The 15,000-nt window shown below is 37.2% G+C and overlaps 1 protein-coding gene across 1 annotated transcript in view; it reads left to right on the forward strand.

The window, feature by feature from the left end:
• Positions 1-15,000, forward strand: part of LOC144971597 (vascular endothelial growth factor receptor kdr-like) — a gene marked incomplete in the record, with an annotated part of 124,431 nt that overhangs the window by 103,725 nt on the left and 5,706 nt on the right. Inside the window, 9 exon segments of the mRNA XM_078912663.1 lie at positions 4,401-4,546; positions 5,224-5,366; positions 8,070-8,274; positions 8,873-8,972; positions 10,001-10,180; positions 11,055-11,267; positions 11,727-11,860; positions 12,368-12,548; positions 14,288-14,394. Coding sequence (XP_078768789.1) covers positions 4,401-4,546; positions 5,224-5,366; positions 8,070-8,274; positions 8,873-8,972; positions 10,001-10,180; positions 11,055-11,267; positions 11,727-11,860; positions 12,368-12,548; positions 14,288-14,394 — 1,409 coding nt within the window.

Genomic DNA, 15,000 nt, shown 5'->3' on the forward strand with positions numbered 1-15,000 from the left:
CTTGTATTGTGGAGATTGTACAAAATAGCTAGGGACTCCTTGTAAAAGCCAAGAGCTTGTATTGTGGAGATTGTACAAAACAGCTAGGGACTCCTTGTAAAGCCAAGAGCTTGTATTGTGGAGATTGTACAAAATAGCTAGGGACTCCTTGTAAAGCCAGAGCTTGTATTGTGGAGATTGTACAAAATAGCTAGGGACTCCTTGTAAAGCCAAGAGCTTGTATTGTGGAGATTGTACAAAAAGCTAGGGACTCCTTGTAAAGCCAAGAGCTTGTATTGTGGAGATTGTACAAAACAGCTAGGGACTCCTTGTAAAGCCAAGAGCTTGTATTGTGGAGATTGTACAAAATAGCTAGGACTCCTTGTAAAGCCAAGAGCTTGTATTGTGGAGATTGTACAAAATAGCTAGGGACTCCTTGTAAAGCCAAGAGCTTGTATTGTGGGATTGTACAAAACAGCTAGGGACTCCTTGTAAAGCCAAGAGCTTGTATTGTGGAGATTGTACAAAATAGCTAGGGACTCCTTGTAAAGCCAAGAGCTTGTATTGTGGAGATTGTACAAAATAGCTAGGACTCCTTGTAAAGCAAGAGCTTGTATTGTGGAGATTGTACAAAACAGCTAGGGACTCCTTGTAAAGCCAAGAGCTTGTATTGTGGAGATTGTACAAAATAGCTAGGGACTCCTTGTAAAGCCAAGAGCTTGTATGTGGAGATTGTACAAATAGCTAGGGACTCCTTGTAAAGCCAAGAGCTTGTATTGTGGAGATTGTACAAAACAGCTAGGACTCCTTGAAAGCAAGAGCTTGTATTGTGGAGATTGTACAAATAGCTAGGGACTCCTTGTAAAGCCAAGAGCTGTATTGTGGAGATTGTACAAATAGCTAGGGACTCCTTGTAAAGCCAAGAGCTTGTATTGTGGAGATTGTACAAAATAGCTAGGGACTCCTTGTAAAGCCAAGAGCTTGTATTGTGGAGATTGTACAAAATAGCTAGGGACTCCTTGTAAAGCCAAGACTTGTATTGTGGAGATTGTACAAAATAGCTAGGGACTCCTTGTAAAGCCAAGAGCTTGTATTGTGGAGATTGTACAAAACAGCTAGGGACTCCTTGTAAAGCCAAGAGCTTGTATTGTGGAGATTGTACAAAATAGCTAGGGACTCCTTGTAAAGCAAGAGCTTGTATTGTGGAGATTGTACAAAATAGCTAGGGACTCTTGTAAAGCCAAGAGCTTGTATTGTGAGATTGTACAAATAGCTAGGACTCCATTGTAAGCCAAGACTTGTTTGGGAGATTGTACAAATAGCTGGACTCCTTGTACAGCCAAGAGCTTGTATTGTGGAGATTGTACAAAATAGCTAGGACTCTTGTAAAGCCAAGAGCTTGTATTGTGGAGATTGTACAATGCTAGGGACTCTTGTAAAGCCAAGAGCTTGTATTGTGAGATTGTACAAAAAGCTAGGGACTCCTTGTAAAGCCAAGAGCTTGTATTGTGGAGATTGTACAAAATAGCTAGGGACTCCTTGTAAAGCCAAGAGCTTGTATTGTGGAGATTGTACAAAACAGCTAGGGACTCCTTGTAAAGCCAAGAGCTTGTATTGTGGAGATTGTACAAAAAGCTAGGGACTCCTTGTAAAGCCAAGAGCTTGTATTGTGGAGATTGTACAAAATAGCTAGGGACTCCTTGTAAAGCCAAGAGCTTGTATTGTGGAGATTGTACAAAATAGCTGGGACTCCTTGTAAAGCCAAGAGCTTGTATTGTGGAGATTGTACAAAATAGCTAGGGACTCCTTGTAAAGCCAAGAGCTTGTATTGTGGAGATTGTACAAAATAGCTAGGGACTCCTTGTAAAGCCAAGAGCTTGTATTGTGGAGATTGTACAAAATAGCTAGGGACTCCTTGTAAAGCCAAGAGCTTGTATTGTGGAGATTGTACAAAATAGCTAGGGACTCCTTGTACAGCCAAGAGCTTGTATTGTGGAGATTGTACAAAATAGCTAGGGACTCCTTGTAAAGCCAAGAGCTTGTATTGTGGAGATTGTACAAAATAGCTAGGGACTCCTTGTAAAGCCAAGAGCTTGTATTGTGGAGATTGTACAAAAAGCTAGGGACTCCTTGTAAAGCCAAGAGCTTGTATTGTGGAGATTGTACAAAACAGCTAGGGACTCCTTGTAAAGCCAAGAGCTTGTATTGTGGAGATTGTACAAAATAGCTAGGGACTCCTTGTAAAGCCAAGAGCTTGTATTGTGGAGATTGTACAAAATAGCTAGGGACTCCTTGTAAAGCCAAGAGCTTGTATTGTGGAGATTGTACAAAATAGCTAGGGACTCCTTGTAAAGCCAAGAGCTTGTATTGTGGAGATTGTACAAAATAGCTAGGGACTCCTTGTAAAGCCAAGAGCTTGTATTGTGGAGATTGTACAAAATAGCTAGGGACTCCTTGTAAAGCCAAGAGCTTGTATTGTGGAGATTGTACAAAATAGCTAGGGACTCCTTGTAAAGCCAAGAGCTTGTATTGTGGAGATTGTACAAAATAGCTAGGGACTCCTTGTAAAGCCAAGAGCTTGTATTGTGGAGATTGTACAAAATAGCTAGGGACTCCTTGTAAAGCCAAGAGCTTGTATTGTGGAGATTGTACAAAATATGCTCTAGGGATCTAGTGTAAAGTCAAGTTTATGTGTTTCAAAATAGCATAGGGATCTTGATAATCAAAATCTTTTCATTGTTGAATTGTAAATTAAATTCAAGCTGGTTGAATCCTTTAAAGGTATAGGGTATGCATGCTGAATTGATACAATCGTAGGAGCATTATCTAGTAAAGACACACAATGTCTTGTAAATGATTGATTTATTGTATCCTCCTAGTTATGAATCCTTATAAACCAAAGTTAATATTGTAATGTAAAAACTGCATATTGCTTCTTTTAAAATTTCAACAAGAACTTGGTAATGTACTATTACTAGATAGAAAATGGGAGACTTCGTAACACCCAAAGCTGAATGGGAGTTACAATAATGCTAGGTGACACCATATGACCAATCGCAAGTACAGACATCTTTGTGAAGTTGTATTGTGAGATTGTACAAAATAGCTAGGGACTCCTTGTAAAGCCAAGAGCTTGTATTGTGTGAGATTTTACAAATAGCTAGGGACTCCTTGTAAAGCCAAGAGCTTGTATTGTGGAGATTGTACAAAATAGCTAGGGACTCCTTGTAAAGCCAAGAGCTTGTATTGTGGAGATTGTACAAAATAGCTAGGGACTCCTTGTAAGCCAAAGCTTGTATTGTGGAGATTGTACAAAATAGTAGGGACTCCTTGTAAAGCCAAGAGCTTGTATTGTGGAGATTGTACAAAAATGCTAGGGACTCCTTGTAAAGCCAAGAGCTTGTATTGTGGAGATTGGTACAAAATAGCTAGGGGACTCCTTGTAAAGCCAAGAGCTGTATTGTGGAGATTGTACAAAACAGCTAGGGACTCCTTGTAAAGCCAAGAGCTTGTATTGTGGAGATTGTACAAAATAGCTAGGGACTCCTTGTAAAGCCAAGAGCTTGTATTGTGGAGATTGTACAAAATAGCTAGGGACTCCTTGTACAGCCAAGAGCTTGTATTGTGGAGATTGTACAAAATAGCTAGGGACTCCTTGTAAAGCCAAGAGCTTGTATTGTGGAGATTGTACAAAATAGCTAGGGACTCCTTGTAAAGCCAAGAGCTTGTATTGTGGAGATTGTACAAAATAGCTAGGGACCTTCTGTAAAGCCAAGAGCTTGTATTGTGGAGATTGTACAAAATAGCTAGGGACTCCTTGTAAAGCCAAGAGCTTGTATTGTGGAGATTGTACAAAATAGCTAGGGACTCCTTGTAAAGCCAAGAGCTTGTATTGTGGAGATTGTACAAAATAGCTAGGGACTCCTTGTAAAGCCAAGAGCTTGTATTGTGGAGATTGTACAAAATCAATGCTCACGATTTCAGTGAAACAGTCAAGTTTGGTTTTTCCCATAACAAAAGGATTATAATCAAATTATCTTTTCAATTTGGTTTGTTTTGCAAAATTAATGTTTAATTTATTTTTTCATGAAGCTGGTTGGATCCTTTTAAGGGTTATCAGGGATGCATGCTGGATCAGTGCTTGATCGGTGCATGATCGTGATGGAGCAATTTATTACAGTGTCAGTGTCACACAGCTGACACCACAACTGTCTTGACTTAAATAGGAATTTATAATCTTCAATTGTACCCCATCCCCTCCCCTCCCAAGACTATACTGAAATCCTGTAACAAATAACCCATAAAGTTAACATCATCTGTCATTGTAAATCAAACTTGCATTTATTTTTCTCTTCTTTTTTTATAACATTTTTTTCAAACTTAAGCATCAACATTTGTGTAATGTACTCTATTTACATCAGAGAATATGAAAATGGTAGAGCCAATCTAACGATAAACTACCCAAAGACTGAAATGACCGGAGTCTACACACTACATGCTGTAGGTTATATAAGGGGCACCAATATGACCAAATCTGCAAGTACAGACATCTTTGTGAAGGTCACTGGTAAGTAGGTTAACCCTCTCCTTACCAGTTTCAGAATTTTCCCCAAAACCTCGCATCCGCCCAACACAAAAATACATTTTCTTACTCAAACAGAAGATTAACAAGTACATTCTATGCATAATATTGTTCAGCAAAATGAGCTCTACAATACAGCGTCAAGTTTGTATGGCTGTAATAAAAAAAATTTTCGTCACAGTTTATGAGAAACACGAATAAGCAGATGAGAAAGTTGTTGGTTGCATCGTAATGAATGTGACGATTTTCCTGAGTTTGGTAAGGAGAGGGTTAAGTAAATGATATTGTCGGCTTTTATTGTTTTTTCTTTCTTTGTTCTGTAATATATTTATTGTAGGTATTTTTGAAGGTTCGTCCCATTTCATTCTTTCAATATTAAGAATAAATTGGCTTTGTTTAAATGTTAAGTACTTTCATAGTCAAGTTGTCTAGGCCAAAATGTGACAGTCAATAAGATAATTATGTCATTTTTTGAATTGAGAACAATAAACTTAGCTACTTTTTGTATCTTTTTAGCTCTGTGGCTATTTTGGTGTTTTTTCTCTAGATATGCCCTAAAGAAAAATTTATCCCGAGAACAAATAAAGAAAATTTATTTTGTTGTTAATATATTTATATTTTAATTCACCATTTATTTAAGCATTTATTTAATTTATTCTCAGGTAAACCTTATGTAACAGTCACAGCTACTAGCACTGACGAGAACCTTCCAAACAATGTTGTGACAATGTACGAAGGAGAAATGTCTACATTTACCTGTGATGTCAGGGGCTTTCCCGAGAGCAATGTTACATGGTACTTCCAGGTAAGTAAATAACATATTAAACTTTTTTTAAATTCTACAATTGCAACATGGCTTTATTAGTTAATTGATTGTAGATGGGGGAAGGGGGTGGGTGGGTGGACATGTTCAGATTTCAGAACCACCATATTCTCATGTTTTCTATGTTGACATTCCAGCCTTGTACTGAACCACCATATTCTCATGTTGTCTATGTTGACATTCCAGCCTTGTACTGAACCATCATATTCTCATGTTTTCTATGTTGACATTCCAGCCTTGTACTGAACCATCATATTTTCATGTTTTCTATGGTGACATTCCAGCCTTGTGCTGAACCACCATATTCTCATGTTTTCTATGTTGACATTCCAGCCTTGTACTGAACCACCATATTCTCATGATTTCTATGTTGACATTCCAACCTTGTACTGAACCACCATATTCTCATTTTGTCTATATTGACATTCCAACCTTGTACTGAATCACCATATTCTCATGTTTTCTATGTTGACATTCCAGCCTTGTACTGAACCACCATATTCTCATGTTTTCTATGTTGACATTCCAGCCTTGTACTGAACCACCATAATCTCATTTTGTCTATGTTGACATTCCAGCCTTGTACTGAACCACCATATTCTCATGTTGTCTATGTTGACATTCCAGCCTTGTACTGAACCACCATATTCTCACGTTTTCTATGTTGACATTCCAGCCTTGTACTGAACCACCATATTCTCATGTTGTCTATGTTGACATTCCAGCCTTGTACTGAACCACCATATTCTCATGTTGTCAATGTTGACATTCCAGCCTTGTACTGAACCACCATATTCTCATGTTTTCTATGTTGGCATTCCAGCCTTGTACTGAACCACCATATTCTCATGTTTTCTATGTTGACATTCCAGCCTTGTACTGAACCACCATAGTCTCATGTTTTCTATGTTGACATTCCAGCCTTGTACTGAACCATCATATTCTCATGTTGTCTATGTTGACATTCCAACCTTGTACTGAACCACCATATTCTCATGTTTTCTATGTTGACATTCCAGCCTTGTGCTGAACCACCATAATCTCATGTTTTCTATGTTGACATTCCAGCCTTGTACTGAACCACCATATTCTCATGTTTTCTATGTTGACATTCCAGCCTTGTACTGAACCACCATATTCTCATGTTTTCTATGTTGACATTCCAGACTTGTAATGAACCACCATATTCTCATATGTTCTATGTTGACATTCCAGCCTTGTACTGAACCACAATATTCTCATGTGTTCTATGTTGACATTCCAGCCTTGTACTGAACCACCATATTCTCATGTGTTCTATGTTGACATTCCAGACTTGTACTGAACCTTCATATTCTCATGTTTAATATGTTGACATTCCAGCCTTGTGCTGAACCACCATATTCTCATGTTGTCTATTTTGACATTCCAGCCTTGTACTGAACCACCATATTCTCATGTTTTCTATGTTGACATTCCAGCCTTGTACTGAACCACCATATTCTCATGTTTTCTATGTTGACATTCCAGCCTTGTACTGAACCACCATATTCTCATGTTTTCTATGTTGACATTCCAGCCTTGTACTGAACCACCATATTCTCATTTTGTCTATGTTGACATTCCAGCCCTGTGCTGAACCACCATATTCTCATGTTTTCTATGTTGACATTCCAGCCTTGTACTGAACCACCATAATCTCATTTTGTCTATGTTGACATTCCAGCCTTGTACTGAACCACCATATTCTCATGTTGTCTATGTTGACATTCCAGCCTTGTACTGAACCACCATATTCTCACGTTTTCTATGTTGACATTCCAGCCTTGTACTGAACCACCATATTCTCATGTTTTCTATGTTGACATTCCAGCCTTGTACTGAACCACCATATTCTCATGTGTTCTATGTTGACATTCCAGCCTTGTACTGAACCACCATATTCTCATGTGTTCTATGTTGACATTCCAGCCTTGTACTGAACCACCATATTCTCATGTGTTCTATGTTGACATTCCAGACTTGTACTGAACCACCATATTCTCATGTTTTCTTTGTTGACATTCCAGCCTCGTACTGAACCACCATATTCTCAGGTTGTCTATGTTGACATTCCAGCCTTGTACTGAACCACCATATTCTCATGTTGTCTATGTTGACATTCCATCCTTGTACTGAACCACCATATTCTCATTTTTTCTATGTTGACATTCCAACCTTGTACTGAACCACCATATTCTCATGTTGTCTATTTTGACATTCCATCCTTGTACTGAACCACCATATTCTCATGTTTTCTATGTTGACATTCCAGCCTTGTACTGAACCACCATATTCTCCTGTTTTCTATGTTGACATTCCAGCCTTGTACTGAACCACCATATTCTCATTTTGTCTATGTTGACATTCCAGCCTTGTATTGAACCACCATATTCTCATGTTTTCTATATTGACATTCCAGCCTTGTACTGAACCACCATATTCTCATGTTTTCTATGTTGACATTCCAGCCTTGTGCTGAACCACCATATTCTCATGTTTTCTATGTTGACATTACAGCCTTGTACTGAACCACCATATTCTCATGTTTTCTATATTGACATTCCAGCCTTGTGCTGAACCACCATATTCTCATGTTTTCTATATTGACATTCCAGCCTTGTGCTGAACCACCATATTCTCATGTTTTCTATATTGACATTCCAGCCTTGTGCTGAACCACCATGCCTGGTATCTGATTTGGGATGGCAGGAAGTCATCGAGTCAGACGACACCCAGATGACTGTGGAGAAGCAAATGGGTCTCCACATCCACAAGCTGCACACCAAGGTAGAAAAGAGTAGCTTCTTCCTTTGTTATGCTGTGAACAGCCAAGGGAACAACAGTCAGTATATCATGGCCATTGTCACAGGTGAGATTTTGGGTAGAAATTTTGATTGCTATCAGTAGACCTGCCCGCTTAAAGAAGCATTCTATAGAACTACAATTTACAGACATAATACCATAAGAACTCCTGACTGCACATTGTTGAAGTGGAAAGTTTACTTCCGGGCATTCAATGATTTTTCAATTCTGCTGAGGACAAATTGTTAATTCCTTAATTCAATTAAAATGGCCACTCTGTTAGGTCAGAAAAGTTTTAAAAATGAATTGTCCAAGATTACTGTAACTCACTGCTTGCTGGTCTACCTGACACAAATTCGAAAAGCTACAAAAAGTTCAAAATAAAGCAGCAAGGCTTGTCCTAGGTATTGGTCGCAGTGACTCGGTGGGTGTCAAAACAATGTTGATGGCATTACATTGGCTACCAGTTAAAGTTAAAGCTCTTTTTGAATACAAAATTGTGTCAAAGATTTATTGATCAAGAAGAAATTGTACTAGTACCTTAAAGATTGCATGTCTCTTCCTTCACGTTTGGTGTTACTGTTGGCTTGGGTTTCCTTATAAAGTGTTTTGTGTTTATTTAGTCAATTTTTAATGGGTTTTTTCTTGCATATTTCTGATTGCAGGGAAGAACGGTGTTCTCTACATGAGAGACGACTCCACTCGACGTCTTGTTTCAGGGGACAGTTTGAATGTAACTTGCTATGCCAATGTCTGGCTTTACAGGTAATTTTGTTTTCATTGACGTCTTACTGTCGACTGGTAGTCATGACAACATTTTTGTATAAAAATCCATTTTTTTTCCCCTTAATTTTCTTCCTTGATGACATTAACCCTCTCCATACCATCCATAGGAAAATCGTCACAGTCGTTACGATGTAACCAACAATTTTCTTACTCTGATTTCATTTTTTTATAGTCAGTTATAGCCATAAAAACTCGACATTGTGTTGCAGAGCTCATTTTTCTTAATAAAATATAGAATATACTAGTTACTATTTTGTTTGAAAAATATATTTTTGTGTTGGGTGAGTATAAAGTTTCGGGTCAAATTCTGAAATAGCTGGTAAGGAGAGAGTTAATCCGTTGATGTTAACAACTGCTTCAATTATATGCAAATGACCCCTTTGTAATATATGCGCATCCAACCAACCTGAAGTTGGCTCTTGAATAAATTCAAGTTGTTTACTCTGAGGAAAATATCTAGGGAGACCACGACCATCGTTTTCTTTTCTTGAACCATGATCATTGTTCTCCCACCCCTCTCAAAGAAAACCATATCTATGCCCATGGAAACTAAGATTGTGGCTTGTTTTGGGTTGAGACGGACCACCATTTTTTGACTGCAGCAGCTTCTAATGGTGCTCACACTACTATGTGGGGGAAAAGAGGGGAGTTAAGCATTTCACATTATAGGACTTTGTAAATAATGAGGAGGTAATTCTTGGCAGCAAAGGTGGACTGGTGAGTTAATATTACTTAAGATTTTAAACTACTCTTTGAATTGGATGTTCATCTATCAACAATCATTTTGTTTAGAAATTCTTGTTATTTACAGATACAGATCTATTGAAACACAGCTTGTAGCTGCCTAAAGAACAGGCCCACACACATTTTAAAAATGTTTTAAGAAGAAGAGGATGGAGTTGATATTTATTTAATTTCATCTAAGGATCTCATGAGTTGTTAAATGATGTAATATTCTTAGCCAATGTTCATTGATTTTGAAAAATTGATTTCACCTTTCTGTTCAGTTCTGTAAATCTTCGCAAAGTTGTATACGAGCCTGGTACTATTCAAGTCACATCTACTGCCAAATCTCTGAACACAACAAGCATAGACAACAGCAACAGCACTATCAATGCTTCGGAATCCTCTGTCAATGTGACAACTGCTCCTGTTTCTTTAGGCGACAGTCAACCAAAGCTTGGGAGGTAAGGGAGACATTGTAAAGAAGAAGGTCAAAGTTCAAATTTTTAAATATATTCCTTCTCATGCCATGAATAAACCTTTTAAATAATAAAACAAAAAGATTCACATCATTTTTCAATTATACTTTTGTAACTGTCGGTTTACTCTTTACGAAGGTCGTAGAAAGGTTGTTTGTTTTCTCTTCTGTTTTTGTGTATGAGCCTGTATACAAGTAAAATATCTACATTTGATGTCGGCAATATGATATAAACAAAGACCTGCCAACTTGAAACTTTTAAAATTCGTAGTTTTCATGAAGAATAAATTGAAGCCACGACACCTCACTCTGTGAATTTACATTATGCTGTCTGCAGGATTCACTGACTCTTCAAAGACATGAAAATATATGCTAAAGCACCAAATTTCTTTTTCTACAAGTTTTATTGTAAACACGTGTCGGAAGGCAATGGCATTGCACTTTGACCCGAATAGGAGCCCTGCTTCATGCACTTTCATTTTGTTCTTGGGAAAACTTTACCCTGAATGTGCCGTGCCCACTTGGGCAATGTGTGTCATTCCTGTTGACATCAGACATTTGTTTGATGGTTTATCTACTCGTATATTCCCTCATTGAATGCCCAGGCAACAGCATCTGCTTTTGGGGAAGTGCGTAGTATAATTTTTTTCTTTAATGAATTTAAAAGGATAATATTGTACTGGAGTTGAAGCCAAAAATTCAGTTCAATTTAGGATCAGAATATTAAAGGAGTGTCTTTTCCATGTTTTTAAAAGAATTCAGTCTTTTTTACACCTTTATTATAAAGTTTATTTACAATCGCATTCTGTATTATGAAGCACTGATTTATTGATTTCCAAATTGAATTCTATTCATGTCAGACTTTCTATGAAGAAGAGAATGGCCAAGGACCCATCCAGCATTACCAGTAGTCCACTTCCTCAACATGAAACTGTTGCCAGCTTTGGCAGTGCTGATGATACCAATAGCAGCAGCACCACCATCAACACCAGCAGTGCTATGGAATCCTCTATCAATATGATGACTACGTCTATTCCAGTTGATAAACATAATACAAAGATATACTATGGAAGGTCAGTAGAGCTTTGAATTCACATTTTTTGACTGTTTTTTTTCTTTCCTTTTTATAATAATAAAATCCTGACTGAATTTTATATAACCGAGGTTTTTCTTTCTTTTTTCATCCTAAAGCAACATGATTTAGTGATGTGTACTTAAGTACCTAACCAATCTTATTATTATTGATTTTAATACAAAGACTTTAAATTCCTAATTCCAAATGTGTCTGTCTGAGAAATTGTAATATCGAAAACAGGTGTCATGTGTCATCCTATATGATAAGTGTTGCTGTTGACTTGGGACCCCCTGTAAAGCGCTTTGAGCGGTAATGGATATTGTGCTGTATGAAAGCTCAAGTTTTAAAAATTGTATCCAAATAACTTTTGATATACCTTTTTATAGCTTGGGATAGTCCACTTGTTCTTTTAAGAGTTCATATAACATTCATATTGATATATTTTTTCCCTTCTCAGTGACAAGTATTCAATCTCCATCACCATGGAATTTTCTAACTTGACACAAGCAGATATCGGCAACTATGAGTGTGAAGCTCTCGTTGCTTTCAAGAATGACTCTCATAAAATTAACCATATGGTTTTATTGGCTAGTAAGTTTCCACGTTATTTTTCTATACTCTTATTTGTAAAAGAGATATTTTGTTTTTTTGGCCACATGAAGCCAAATTAAATCCCATGATCAAATCTGTCGTGAAAAAGATTGTTTAAAAAAATAATCTGACACAGTCTAGAGCCAAACCTCTGCTTTTTTCAAATTATTGATCAGTGCATGTATATTTATCTTGAAGACAGTTCTTGTGTACTAATCTGAAATAAATACTGAATAATGAATGTGCTGGGGTCCAAATAGCTCGTTTGGTAGAGTACTTGAGTCACTAAACACGTTTTGAAAAAAATATAATATATTATATATATATAATTTTAAAATTTATTTATTTTTTTATTATTATTCTTATTATTATTATTATTATTATTATTATTATTATTATTATTATTATTATTATTATTATTATTATTATTATTATTATTATTCTTATTATTATTATTATTATTTTCTCTCTCAATACAGTAGCTAAGCTTATTTTCTTATATTTCAGCCATCAAAAGTCCACAGATATACCAGCAGACTAAGGGATCAAGACAATTAAGCATAGGTTCAACTGCCACATTTCAGTGTGGAATAAGTGGGTTCCCACCGCCTGTCATACAGTGGTATAAGGACAAAAAACTGGTCATCTTCAATTCCACAAACCCACGTCTTTTTGTTGATGGTACCAGGTAATAGTTAGGTTATCCACCCATTTTCAGTACATTAATACATCATTATTCTCTCAGATGAAAGTTATTTGATTCCCGTGTCATGGACGCTGGATCTTTCACAATTGCAAGGGCATGCCAATGCATGAAATCCATAACAAAGCCCTACAATATGTGGAGAATGCAAAGTACCTCGGCATCTGACCCTGGACAGTAGTATGACGTGGAAGAAGCATTTTGCCAACACAGCTACTAAGGCAAATAGAATTATGGCCTTCCTCAATAGACAAATCCACCACTGCCACCAATCTGCGAAAAAGAAATGCTATGAAGCATAATATTTCAGGCCCATACTGTAAAATCGTAGCTCAGTCTAGGACCCACACACATCATGAGAAATCAATGAGATAGAAAAAGTCCAACATCGGGAGGCCAGATTTGTCAGTGGAAACTATGAGCGGGATATGAGCGTAACCCAGCTAATAAACAAGCTCCAGTGGAAACTGCTACACGAAAGACATTCTATCAACAAATTCTCTCATATTCCACAAAGCACAACACGAAAAACTTGAAATTCCAACTTGCCATTTGAAACAGAACAACAACAACAACAACAACCCCAAGAAACTCAGCATGGTAGCAAGCAATTCCTATTGTCCATTTAATGCTCTTGAAACCAGCACCAACTCCAGGGCTAAATGGGCCTTATGGCTCCAGTGGACTACTTTACAAAATTATTATTAGAGCCCAAGCCTGCTGTGACTTGGTGATGGGGTCATTGTCTTCATTATTTCATCTGGGTATCTGTTTTACAACCAATGAAATCTGCTCAGCCAGAATATAAAACAATTTCATAGATCCTTGCCTTCTTTGGTCATGTTTTAAATTAATGAATAGATAAAGAGCTAGAGATGAGTTAATATGAATATTTTTATAGAGCATTTCCACAGATTCACTTTGCTCAATGTGCTTCAAAATGATTTAGTTATTCTGCCAGTAGCCAGGAGGCCATCCAGAACAAAATTTACATTTCATACATTGCAAGTCATCTGTCAGGCATTGTTCTCTGGAATAACGCTCTTAAAATATCCATCACTGCCTTTATTCAGACACTCATTCACATCTGAGTCAAGTGGGGCAATGTATGTAAAATTATTTACTCAAAGGCACAACACTGGAGCCAGAGTTTTAGTGATCCCAACATATCATTCACTAAGTTGTATCAAGTTTACCATAGTGGGCAGAGAGGTCCCTTACTGTTTTCCACTTTGCTTTCTGCCTTCGTCTTAGAATAGAATAAGATTACTTGGTTTTGTGCTTTCCCTTGTCAAAATCCTTGGTTGAGAGAGTAACAGTGATATTTTTTTCCATGTAAATCATCTCTCTGTTTACATATTGTCATATTTGTTGTTTTGAATATATTATGTAAACATTTGAGTGTATTCCTTTCAGTGGGATCCTGTGTTTCTGTCTAGGTGTGACTTTTAGGTCATCTCAAGCTTAGTACACTGTTTGTGTGCTCTTCGAATATGCATCTGCTCCCTATTTGAATCATTCTCCTTTGTCTTACTTTTCTTGTGTGCTTTTAATTGTATTATAAATCTATTTTTTAACTATCCCATTTACTTCCTTTTTACTAGCATTGAAATGACTTCAATGTTTCGCCCTGTTAAAAAAAAATTTTTTTAAACAAGTTAACTGCATGATTTTATTTTACATTTTTCTAATGTGAATGAATTAATCACTAATCTCTTTCTCAGTCTGACCATTCAAAATACAACCCGTGCTGATGGAGGAAACTACCAGTGTGTTGCCAGTAACATTGGGGGAACTGTTAGGAGCAGCAATATGACTCTACTTGTTGGAGGTATCTCTTTGGCTTGTATTTATAGTAACATTACATTCATGGGCTGGTTTAGAAATTCTTCCATGGAGATCAAGCCTTACAAACCAGTCACAACACAAACAAGATACATATTAAACAAGAGCTTGCACACACACTTTATTGTCATCGTTTGGTCGATTTTCTCAGAATTTGATTTTAACACTTCGTACTTTAAATGTTCATATCGTGGTAGTGAATCATCAGAATTTAATAAACTAGTATCAACATTTTTTGCATAAAATATTCTTTGCTTGGATACTCGACCACCTCTTGATTCCTTGTGGAACATAGGCCACAACAGTACTCTTCCACCTGACTCGGTTTTTTGAGCTCTTCTTTATCTGGGCCCAGGTTTGTCCGGCTGCCTTCAACTCGGTGTCGATGCTTTGTCGCCATGTTTGCTTTGGTCATCCAACCCTCCTCTTTCCTTGCAGGTTCCAGTCCAAAGTCTGCCTGGTGATGTTGCTTGCAGGCTTCCTGAGGGTTTGACCAATCCAGCCCCATTTCCTTTTCTTTATTTCCGTTTCAATAGCTGACTGGTTCCATTTTTGGAACAGTTCTTGATTTGTGATGATGTCAGGCCACCTG

Source organism: Berghia stephanieae, chromosome 4 (genome assembly GCF_034508935.2).
Source record: "Berghia stephanieae isolate SIO BIC M18660-M18661 chromosome 4, UCSD_Bste_1.3, whole genome shotgun sequence".
Lineage (NCBI taxonomy): Eukaryota > Metazoa > Mollusca > Gastropoda > Nudibranchia > Aeolidiidae > Berghia > Berghia stephanieae.